This window comes from Oryctolagus cuniculus, chromosome 2, assembly GCF_964237555.1.
Source record: "Oryctolagus cuniculus chromosome 2, mOryCun1.1, whole genome shotgun sequence".
NCBI lineage: Eukaryota > Metazoa > Chordata > Mammalia > Lagomorpha > Leporidae > Oryctolagus > Oryctolagus cuniculus.
The window spans coordinates 52,160,507-52,172,893 of record NC_091433.1 but is presented as its reverse complement, the minus strand read 5'-3'; the positions used below and the strand labels follow the sequence as shown (position 1 = coordinate 52,172,893).

At 40.1% G+C, this 12,387-nt stretch overlaps 1 protein-coding gene across 21 annotated transcripts in view; it reads left to right on the top strand.

Annotated features, from left to right (window-relative positions):
- NEK1 (NIMA related kinase 1) overlaps positions 1–12,387 on the top strand; it is a 209,821-nt gene that overhangs the window by 58,927 nt on the left and 138,507 nt on the right. For 15 of the 21 annotated variants that reach the window (XR_011386261.1, XR_011386260.1, XR_011386263.1 and 12 more), the window contains 2 exons: positions 1,878–2,041; positions 2,123–2,254. Coding sequence is in view for 14 of the 21 variants with exons in the window: in XM_051842564.2 (XP_051698524.2) it covers positions 1,878–2,041; positions 2,123–2,254 (296 nt within the window). In the remaining 7 variants the exon portion in view is untranslated. Of the gene's footprint in view, positions 1–1,079; positions 1,214–1,877; positions 2,042–2,122; positions 2,255–12,387 lie in introns of all 21 variants that reach the window. The other 6 variants (XR_011386262.1, XM_070068291.1, XM_008249738.4 and 3 more) reach the window with 2 other exon arrangements.

The window sequence follows — 12,387 nt, the reverse complement described above, 5'->3', positions numbered from 1 at the left end:
AAAAATTTTTTTTAATTTAAAAATTTTAAAAAAAGTTTATCTCATTGGATTATCCTGAGTTTTTTTTCCCCTTGATTCTAATATTTTTCTCTCTTTTTTTAAGTTTTATTATTTATTTGAAAGTTAGAGTTACAAGAGAGAAAGAGAGAGAGAGGTCTTCCATCCACTGGTTCACTCCCCAATTGACCACAACAGCCGGAGCTGTGCCAATCCGAAGCCAGGAGCCAGGAGCTCCCTCTGGGTCTCCCTTGCCAATGCAGGGGACCAAGGACTTGGGCCGTCTTGTACTGCTTTCCTAGGCCATGGCAGAGAGCTGGATTGGAAGTGGAACAGCCAGGACTCAAACTGGTGCCCATATGGGCTGCCGGCACTGCAGGCAGTGGCTTTACCTGCACTTGCCCTTTGTATCTTTTCTTCACTTCTTCCTTAAGATATTATCACTTGGAAACTCTTCCTCATACTCTCATTATTCTGGTTTCTGTTCTCAACATTTCAGAAAAAAGAGAGTGATTTTTAAAGGCTATCACTCATCTTTTGGCATATCTTTTTGTCTTGCTTGCAATGCTGTTGACTTCCGCACTTGATGTTTTTGATTTGCTCTTAATTAAGATAATTTTTTTATATTTTTTTCTATTTTGTAAATTTGCTCAGTACTTAATACTTTGGCATGTCCTTGTTATCATTGATTTACACAGGATTGAAATATTTTTCTGTTTTTTTTTTGTTTTCTTTCCCAAGAAGTTTAGAAACTAAGATAGAATGTTTAGCTTCTTTTATCTCCACATAGAGTATGTCTCTGTAATATTTATATCTTCATATCTGCTTGGTGAATTGAAGGATTTAGGGTAAATTGAAAACCATATGCAAATAGTTTTGTTAAATATAATTTTGTGTGATGCCAAAGCAATCTCTGCTTAAAAGCCATATAAACTTAATAGAATAGAATCATCAAATATATATTAGAAGCTTGTTTAAAAACTTAAAACCAGGGCCGGCGCTGTGGGTGAGGCTGTCGCCTGCAGTGCTGGCATCCCTTATGGGCGCTAGTTCGAGTCCCAGCTGCTCCACTTCCAATCCAGCTCTCTGCTATGGCCTGCGAAGGCAGTAGAAGATGACCCAAGTCCTTGGGCCCCTGCACCAATGTGGGAGACCCAGAAGAAGATTCTGGCTCCTGGCTTCGGATCAGCACATCTCTGGCCATCGTGGCCATCTGGTGAGTGAACCAGCAGATGGAAGATCTCTGCCTCTCTCTCTTTCTCTTTCTCTCCCTCTGCCTCTCTAACTCTGTCTTTCAAATAAATAAATAAATCTTAAAAAAAAAAAAAAGTTAAGGGGGATGGCGCTGTGGCGTAGCTGGTTAAAGCCTTGGCCTGGGGCACGGGCATTCTATATGGGCGCCAGTTCTAGTCCTGGCTGCTCCTCTTCTGATCCAGCTCTCTGCTGTGGCCTGGGATAGCAGTGGAAGATGACTCAAGTCCTTGGACCCCCGCATGGAGACCTGGAAGAAGCTCCTGGCTCCAGGCTTCGGATCTGCGTATCTTTGGCCATTGCGGCCATCTGGGGAGTGAACCAGGGGACAGAAGACCTCTCTCTGTAACTTTGTCTTTTAAATAAATAAAATAAATCTTAAAAAAAAAAGTTAAAACCAGATTTTTCTGGATTTTCATAAGTTTCACAGTTGTTGGTCACATTAAATTATGCTTTCTTGGTAATAACAAATTATACTACTTTTGATTGTTAATGGTTATAATACAGTAAGAAAATATTTTATTCTAAGTTATTTATTAATATGTTCAAATTAGGTAATTGCTTTTAAAATCAAGCATTGAAATTTACCTTTTATGGATAAACGTGACAGCTCTCTATTTAATCCCTAGGCTCCCTTTTTTGGCAGTGGAGGGGCTGGAGTGCCATCATCTTATTCTTCTCGAGGACAGTATGAACATTACCATGCAATTTTTGACCAAATGCAGAAACAAAGAACAGAAGATAATGAAGCTAGGTGGAAAGGAGAAATACATGGTCAAGGGCTTCCAGAAAGGTATGTCTGTGTTCTGCAGAAATTACTTAACCCTTTATTTCAGAGAAAGTAATGAAAATCACTGTGCATATTTATCTACAGAGGAATTCCACCTGGAGTTCGTCCAGGATTTCCTTATGGGGCTGCAGGTCATCACCATTTCCCTGATGCTGGTGCTATTAGAAAAACTTTGAAAAGATTGAAGGCCGTGTCTAAACAAGCCAATACAAACAGGTTGGACTGTGGTGATCATGAATTCATCCTTGTGTGTAATTCTGTCTTGTCATACATAGCTTAGTGGCTCTACTTTGTAGATGTTTCTTCAAGTGATAACATAGAATATTCGTTGCCTCCTGAATGCAGTAATTTTCTCAGGTGCAGATTTGACTCTGTGTTGCATTATAGCAAACATGCTTTTCAGTTAAGTGTGATATTTGTGGCTTACTTATGTGTTTTGACTAACCGTACTATTTAAAAGAATATGGATAAGTTTCAGCCAACATACAGTTGTAATTATTTCATCTACTTGATTTAAATAAATCAATATAAATTTTATTTTTATATATTTATTATAAATATTTATTATACTTATTTGATAGACAGAATTACAGAGAGAGGTAGAGCCAGAGAAAGAGAGGTCTCCCATCCACTGGTTCATTCCCGAAATGTCTGCAATGGCCAGAGCTGAGCCGATCCGAAGCCAGGAGTCAGGAGCTTCTTCTCAGTCTCCCACACTGGTGCAGGGGTCCGAGAACTTGGGCCATCTTCTGCTGCCTTCTCAGGCCATAGCAGAGAACTGGATCAGAAGTGGAGCAATCAGGACTCGAACTGGCGCCCACATGGGATGGTGGCACTGCAGGCTGGAGCTTTAACCCACTGCACCACAGCACTGGCCCCAGGATATAAATTTAAATGGAACGGCACTTTATACAAAACTCGAAAGCTTGTTTCTTTATTTTCTTTTCTTTTTTTTTTAAAGATTTATTTATTTATTTGAGAGGTAGAGTTACAGACAGTGAGAGGGAGAGACAGGTCTTCCTTCCGTTGGTTCACTCCTCAGATGGCCGCAATGGCCAGAACTGCGCCCATCCGGAGCCAGGAGCCAGGAGCTTCTTCTGGGTCTGCCATGCAGGTGCAGGGGTCCAAGCACTTGGGCCATCCTCTACTGCTTTCCCAGGCCACAGCAGAGAGCTAGATTGGAAGAAGAGCAGCCGGAACTAGAACCTGCGCCCATATGGGATGCCAGTACCGCAGGTGGAGGATTAACCTACTGTGCTACTGCAACGGCCTCTGTTTTTTTCTCCTCTTTTACTTTGTCACTCAGAAACTTACATTTCTTTGTCGTCTTTGCATGTTTTTTCTTCATGTTCATCTTTTGATTTATACCTCTGTGATCTTGTTCAAATTTTTCTTTATCCTTTTACTGAATTTACTAATGGTACCTGTCAGTAATAAATTTGCTTAGTTCTTTATTTCTTTCTTTCTTTCTTTTTTTTTTTTTTTTTTTTTTTTTTGACAGGCAGAGTGGACAGTGAGAGAGAGAGACAGAGAGAAGGGTCTTCCTTTGCCGTTGGTTCACCCTCCAATGGCCGCCGCAGCCAGCACACTGCGGCCGGCGCACCGCGCTGATCTGATGGCAGGAGCCAGGTGCTTCTCCTGGTCTCCCATGGGGTGCAGGGCCCAAGCACTTGGGCCATCCTCCAGTGCACTCCCAGGCCACAGCAGAGAGCTGGCCTGGAAGAGGGGCAACCAGGACAGAATCCGGCGGCCCGACCGGGACTAGAACCCGGTGTGCCGGTGCTGCAAGGTGGAGGATTAGCCTAGTGAGCCGCGGTGCCGGCTTAGTTCTTTATTTCTTAATTATTGCATATATGTTTTCTTAGACATTCTCACCTGTTCTGTTAATCATTCTGGTGAGTTACAGATAATACTTTGTCAAAATTTAATTAGATGATCTTTTTGTTGTGATTTTTTTGAAGCAAAGTAGTCATCTAGGGTTAAAGAATCTTTATGATTTCCATCCCAATATATAGATTATGTATTTATTTTTATCTGAAAGGCAGAGAGACATAGAAAGAGAGGGATTGATCTTCCATCGGCTGGTTCACTCTCTAAATGCCCACAACGGCTGGAGCTAGGCCAGGCCAAAGCCAAAAACCAAGGACTCTATCCAGATCTCCCACATGATGACAGGAATCCAAGTACCTGAGCCCAGCACTGCTGCCTACAAGGGTGCACGTTAGCAGGAAGCTGGAATTGGAAGCATAGCACAGGCACTCTGATATGGGATTGTGTGTTCCCTTTTTCCCATTATAAAAGATGATTAAAATATACTTGAGCAGAGATAAAAAGTTCAGGTAAGCTTCAATTAATATAAATGTTAATATATCATAATGAACATATGGGGCTGGCGCCATGGCTCACTTGGTTAATCCTCCGCCCATAAGGTCGCCGGGTTCTAGTCCTGGTTGCTCCTCTTCCAGTCCAGCTCTCTGCTGTAGCCTGGGAGGGCAGTGGAGGATGGCCCAAGTGCTTGGGTCCTTGCATCTGCATGGGAGACTAGGAGGAAGCACCTGGCTCCTGGCTTTGGATCGGCACAGTGCCATCTGTAGTGGCCATTTGAGGAGTGAACCAACAGAAGGAAGAGCTTTCTCTCTGTCTCTCACTCTCAGTCTATAACTCTACCTGTCAAATAAATTTTTTAAAAAATGAACATAATATAAATTATATTGAGAAGCCCAAGGTTTAAAACTCAATTCTTTCTGTTTTTTGAGAGAGGAAGGCTACAGATTCATACATGCATATTTTTGATATATGATAAAGTGGATTTTACTTGAGGTTTTTAATCTTCTGGTATTATTGATTTCCCAATGTATATCTTTTAATTAATATAATAAACTCTTTATGTTTTTAAAAATTTTTATTTATATAGGGTGAACAAATTTCATGTATTTCATACATACAAATTTAGGAGCGTAGCGATATTTCCCATCCTACCCTCTATCCCACCCATGCTCCCACCCTCCTTCCTCCTTTCTTTCCTTTTTTTTTTTATTTTTACAATGACATGCTTTCTACTAATTTTATAATCATAAGATCAACCCTCCACTAAGTAAAAAATTCAACAAATAGTACAAAATAAAAACACTGTTCCTCAACAGTAGAGACGAGGGCTATAAACAATGATCAAACCTGAAAATGTCAGTTTCACTCATATACATTACATTTTGTTTGTCCTTTATTATTAGTTACCACAGGCAGGGAAACATATGATATTTGTCTTTTTAGGACTGGCTTATTTCAGTAAGCATCTGTTTTGGCGGAGAAGACAGGATTTCATTCTTTTTTATAATTGAGTAGTACTCCACAGTGTATATATACCACATTTTCTTTATCCAGTCATAAATTGATGGACACCTGAGTTGATTCCACAGCTTAGCTATTGTGAATTGAGCGGCATTAAACATGGGGGTACAAATATCTTTTTGTGTTTCAAAACTATTTTTAGAGCAGTTTTAGATTCACTGCAAAGTTGAACAAAGTATAGAGAATTCCCATATATCGCCTCACCTACCCCACCCCCGCCATCACATCTCCCTGTGAACATCATCCACCTGAGTGGTAACCCATTAAGTTATGGTAACCCATAAGTCCATACTTTGTGTTAAGGTTCACTCTTAGTGTTGTTTATTTTATGAGTTTTGACATATATATATATAGTTCCTTGTATCCACTGCTGTAATATACAAAATAGTGTCACTTCTCTAAAAAGTCTCCTGTTCTCTAATTATTCATCCCTCTCTCCCTCTTAACCCTTGGCAACCGCTGATAATTTTTCTAAGTCTACAGTTTTACTTTTTTTTTTCTTTTAAAGCTTTATTTATTTGAAAGTCAGAGTTATACAGAGAGAGGAGAGGTAGAGAGAGAGAGGTAGAGAGAAAGAGAGAGAGAGCGAGGTCTTCCGTCTGCTGGTTCACTCCCCAGTTGGCTGCAATGGCTGGAGCTGTACTGATCTAAGTCTCCCATTCGCATGCAGGGGCCCAGCAACTTGGGCTACTTTCTGCTGCTTTCTTTTTTTTTTTTTTTTTTTTTTTTTTTGACAGGCAGAGTGGACAGTGAGAGAGAGAGACAGAGAGAGAAAGGTCTTCCTTTTGCCGTTGGTTCACCCTCCAATGGCCGCCGCTGCAGCCGGCGCACCGCGCTGATCCTGGCAGGAGCCAGGAGCCAGGTGCTTTTCCTGGTCTCCCATGGGGTGCAGGGCCCAAGCACCTGGGCCATCCTCCACTGCACTCCCTGGCCATAGCAGAGAGCTGGCCTGGAAGAGGGGCAACCGGGACAGAATCCGGCGCCCCAACCGGGACTAGAACCCGGTGTGCCGGCGCCGCAAGGTGGAGGATTAGCCTATTGAGCCACGGCGCCGGCTTTGCTGCTTTCAAAACCAGGCCATAGCAGAGAGCTGGATCGGAAATGAAGCAACCAGCACTGCATGCAGTGGCTTTACCTGCTATGCCACGGTGCTGGCCCCACACAGTTTTAATTTTTTCCAGAATGTTACATAGTTGGAATCATATAGTAAAGGCCTTTTATGATTGGCTTTCTCACATTTAGTAATGTGTATTTAAATTACCTCCATATCTTTCTATAACTTGATAGCTTATTTCTTTTTTACACTGAAAAGTATTTCTTTGTATAGATGAACCACAGTTTATCCATTAACCTACTGAAAAACATCTTGGTTGCTTCCAAGTTAGAATAGTTGTAAAACTACTACAAATATCCATGTGCAGATTTTTGAACAGATGTAGATTTTTAGCTTGGGTAAATACAGAGGAGCACAATTACTGAATCTTGTGGTAAGACTATGTTTAATTTGTGAGACTCCATGAAACTGTCTTCCAAAGTAGCTATAGCATTTGCATTCCCACTAGTAATGAATGAGAATTCCTGCTGTAACACATCTTCTCAGCATTTAATGTTTTCAGTGTTCAGGAGTTTGGTACTTTTAATTATTGTGTATTTTAATATTGTCTTTATTATATTTCCCAAATGATATATGATGCTGAACATATATTTATGTGCTTCTTGCTTTGTATTGTCTTTCTGGGAAGTTTTCTGTTCAAATCTTTCACCCATTTATTTATTTATTTTAAAGATTTATTTTATTCATTTTGAAAGACAGAGTTACAGAGAGAGGTAGAGACAGAGAGGTCGTCCATTCACTGGTCCCTCCCCAGATGGCTGCAACAGCCGGAGCTGCGCCGGTCTGAAGCCAGGAGCCAGGAGCTTCTTGCGAGTCTCCCACATGGATGCAGGGGCTCAAGGACTTGGGCCATCTTCTACTGCTTTCCCAGGCCATAGCAGAGAGCTAGATCGGAAGAGGAGCAGCCAGGAATTGAACCGTCACCCATATGGGATGCTGGAGCTTCAGACCAGGGCTTTAACCTGCTGTACCACCGCACTGGCCCCTATATATTTATTTTAAATATTTATTTATTTGAAAGGCAGGGTTAGAGTGAGAGAGACAGAGAGAGCGCTTCCATATGCTAGTTCACTCCCCAAATGGCTGCAACAGCTGGGGCTGGCCCAGATCCCAAGTTAAGAGCCATGAGCTCCATTGGGTCTCCCATGTGGGTGCAGGAACCTAAACACTTGAGCCATCTTCTTCTACTTCCCCTGGTGCATTAGTAGGGAGCTGGATGGGAAGTGGAGCAGCTGGGACTGGAATTGGTGCCTATATGGGATGCTGGCACTGCAGGTAGCAGCTTAACCCACTGTGCCACAACACCAGCCCCTGCCCATCTTTTTTTATTTACTTATTTGACAGTCAGTTATACAGAGAGAGGAGAGGCAGGGAGAGGTCTTCCGTCCAATGGTTCACTTCCCAGATGGCCACAACGGCCAGAGCTGCGCCCATCTGAAGCCAGGAGCCAGGAGCTTCTTCCAGGTCTCCCACGTGGGTGCAGGGGCCCAAGGACTTGGGCATTCTTCTTCTGCTTTCCCAGACCATAGCAGAGAGCTGGATCAGAAAAGGAGCAGCTGGGACTAGAACTGGCACCCATATGGGATGCCTGCGCTTCAGGCCAGGGAGGTAACCTGCTGCACCACAGTGCCAGCCCCTGCCCATTTTTTAATTAAGATATTTCTTGTTGAATTGTAAGAATCCCTTGTATATTTTGGGTAACAGTCCTTTATCACATACGTCTTTTTGCAAAAAGTTTTCTCCCTCTCTCTAGCTTTTCTTCTCATTCTCTTGATTATGTCTTTCACAGAGCACATGTTTGTAATTTTTATCAAGACCAGCTTATGAATGTTTTTTCCTAAATTGTGCCTTTGGTGTTATATCTTAGAAGTTATCATCATACCTCAGTTCATTGAGATTTTTTTCTTAGATTATCTTCTAGGAATTCTCTCCATTTGTTTTGTTTTTATTTAATATCTTTCATCAAAGTTTTGTAGGTTTTCTAATAAAGATCTGTGCATATTTTGTTAGATTGGCAACTATGCATTTAATTTAAGGATTGCTAATTAACAATATATTTTTAATTTTAAATTTCACTTATTTATTGATGGTAAATAGGAATGCAAAAGACTTATATATTAACCTTTATCCTGCAGTATTGCCTTAATTGCATGTCAGTTTCAGGACTCTTTTATTTTTGAATTTCTAAGTAGACCATGAAGTCATTTGTAAACAGAAGAAGAGGCAGAGAGAAAGAGAGAGAGGTCTTCCATCTGCTGGTTTACTCCCCAGTTGGCTGCAATGGCTGGAGCTACGCCAATCCAAAGCCAGGAACCAGGAGCTTCCTCCAGGTCTCCCACATGTGTTCAGGGGCCCAAGGACTTGGGCTATCTTCCACTGCTTTCAAGGCCATAGCAGAGAGTTGGATTCTAAGTGGAGCAGCCGGTATCGAACCGGCGCCCATATGGAATGCCAGCACTGCAGGTGGCGGCCTTATCTGCTATGCCACAGCACCGGCCCCTGTATTTCTGCCTTCTCATTGGTGTACCTTTGAACAAGAAAGCTAAATTTCTCACCATTAAGTAAGAAATGGTGGACTTTTTGTAGATGTTCTTTATGAAGTTGTAAAAGTTTCATTCTATTCCTAGTTTTCTGTCCATCCATTTGCATTCAGTTGATATATGTCTTAGCATTTAAAATGGGCTTCTTGTGAACAACATATAATTAGATTTGTTTTTTAATCCATTCTGACAATCTGTCTTTTAGCCAGTTGATGTTTGAAATGATTATTGATATAGGTGGGCTTAATATGTACCATGTTTGTTACTGTCTTCTATTTGCTGCGCTTTTTCTTTGTTGCTATTTTCATCTTCCATATTCCTTCTGCTTGTTTTCATTTTTGATTGAGCATTTTATATGAATCCATTTTCTCCCCTTTCCTAGCTTATCAGTTATATATAATATATACATTATTATTGTATATAAGTATATATATAAATATTTTCAGTGGTTGCCCCAGAGTTTGCAGTACAACCCATCCAAGTGCACTTTCAAATGACTCTGTACAGCTTCATGCATAATCAAAGTAACTTATAATAATGAAATATTTCTGCTTACTAGATTGTGAACTTCACCAGTAACTTTCAGTATTTTTTCCCCTTTAGGAAGTACAAGTTGGCTGAAAGGGCTGGAGCTGTATGTTTTCCTTCCTCCACATGGAAGGCTAGATTTGGCTAGAGATGGGTATTTCCTTTCCTATAGGTGGGTTAAACTGAGAAAACTCTAGCAGGTTAGGCTCAGGTAAAGTACTTTTTCTTGAAGGTAGACCCTATCAAGAACAAAACGCCCTGACATATTTCAGTATGGTTCCCTTTTCCCTTCTGCTAGAAACAAGAAGGAATTTTTCTCTGATATTTACTGTGATGACATGGTGGAGTTCTTGGAGATAAATGTCACAGAGGTGGAATATACTCCTATGTCCGGGTTCCTGGAGTTTTTGACACTCAGACTTGTTCACACTAGTAATTTGTTAATTATAGCTCATGTTTTCCTACCCTTGCATTGTTTCTGAGGATTCTACTCCAGTAGATTGTAATTCCTAATATCTACCCATCTGTATCTCCAGTTTTGTGACCCCAAATTTGTCTGACTACTTCAGTTTCTCTAATGGATCTAAGAAGAATTAGTGATTTTTCAGGCTTCTTCTGCTTTTTGTTTCTTGTTAGAATGAAAGGATTGGCTACTTCTAAGTGCTTTAAATGCTGTATCACGAAGTAGGACCTCTAAAGTATGTTTTGCTTGCATTTATTTTTAAACATTTTTTAAAGCCAACACATCCATGTTATTTGATAAGGAGATAAATAAGGAAGAAAAGTAATTTGTTTAATACACACACAAATGTTCATAATAAAATAAGAAAGGGATACTTTTATGATAATTAGAGTCCTCATTTCTTTGACTGGTTACTGGTCCTAACTCTGCCTGCATTGGGTTGTTATAGTTTTACATTGTCTTTATTTTTTTTTCTTTTTCCATCCTTTTATTTAATTAATATAAATTTCCAAAGTACAGCTTATGGATTACATTGTCTTTAATAACATTATGGAAATACTAAGAGATGGCCAGCGTAAGGAATCTTCTATATTCTAGACATATCTTCCTTACCTCCACTGTGAAATAGCAGTTTAATTTACCCTTGGTAGTCAGGATTAATCACTCCAAGCCAGCGCAGTAATTCCCTTCTTTGCCTGTTGATTCAGAGATAGAAGTTCACAGTGGCTGGCAGTCTAAACATCTAATTGAACGGATTCTCATGGTTTCTCCTTTTAGAGCTAAGATCTCTAGTCCCTTAAAACATAACTTTTCAGAAATATGAAGGAAAGTTTTGCTAGTGAGTCGTAAGGGGTAATTGTGGATCATGTTACTCTAATTTACACTCCTTGGTTCCCGAACCTGTGAATCTTGGTTGTGGGAGAAAAAGCTTCATATATTGGATGCTGGTTCAGAGCATATTAAATCTCCTGGAAAACCTTGCCCCATACTGGCAAGGTATTGCCATTTAGATGTAACTATAACTGAGTCTTCAAAAAGCCATTCCACTTTTCTGTCAAATTGACTGCTTCAGAATGATGGGGAACATGATTATACAAGTGAATTCCATGAACATGAACCCCAGACCACATTTCATTGCTATATAGTGAGTTCCTTAATCAGAAACAATGCTGTGTGGAGTGTCATGATGGTGAGTAGGACATTCTGTAAGTCATGGGTGGTAGTTTTAGCTGCAGGGTTGCAAGAAGAAGGCAAATCAATCCAGATTAAGTTTCTATTCTGTTCAGAACAAAAAGCTGCCTTTTGTAAGATGGAAGCAGGCCAGTGTAATCAAGTAGCTAGTTGATCACCTTAAGGAATGGTGCCATATGGAAACTCAGTATTGGTCTGTTGGCAGGTTAGTGGAAGACTTAGGTTACTGGAAGACTTATTGCAGAGCTCAAGCATAGCCTCTATCCCTGCCACCATGGCCATCACACCATTTAATGACCAATGGGCATTGTCAATGATATCTTGGTAAAGAGATTGACTGGTATGTATACAAAGGATCACTTTACTATTAAAATCCTTGTCTGCTGTCCCTTGCTGAGCATTGGCATGTGATACAAGGATTTTCCTATTTTTATCCACTCAGAAAGGTCCATTCACCCATCTCTTCCACAAACCTTCTTGTCATCAATGTCATCAATTTTCCAACCACATTCCTTCCAAGTCCCTGACCATGTAAGCAAACCATTGCATATAGCCCGTGAATTGGTAATTAATTGCATGTATGGCCATTTCATCTTCCAAGTACAGGGAACAATCAAGTACACTGCTTGAAGTTCTGCCCACTGAGAGGATTTCCCTTCACCACTGTCCTTCAGGGATGTCCGAGGAAAGGGCTGTATTGCTGTGGCTGTCCACTTTTCTTATGTCAGCTTATTCTGGAGGGCAATATTGCATATTTTAAAAGTTTCAATTGGAATCTTCTGAAATATATGTTTGAAAAAAATAAGAAAATCTGTACTATACTTTATCACACTGTTCATATTCCAGACTGTCTCTTAGTTCTTCATAGTTGTGATGACAGATAATTGATTACATTGTATCATTTACATCAAACTGTTATAAACTTGAAATATTTGTATATATTTACAGTTGATTTTCAAATTGTTTTTAATGTCTCTGCATATCAGTTACCTCTTATGTATCACACCTGATATTCAGTCTTTGTTTAAATGTCAGATATAGTTTGCTATTTTAACTTTCAGTTTTTAAACTGTTTATCATTTGATTTTTATCTATTCTTGTATACTTAGTGTTACTCAAGATACATTTTCTTTTAATTTATTTTTATTTAAGCATCAGATAGAGA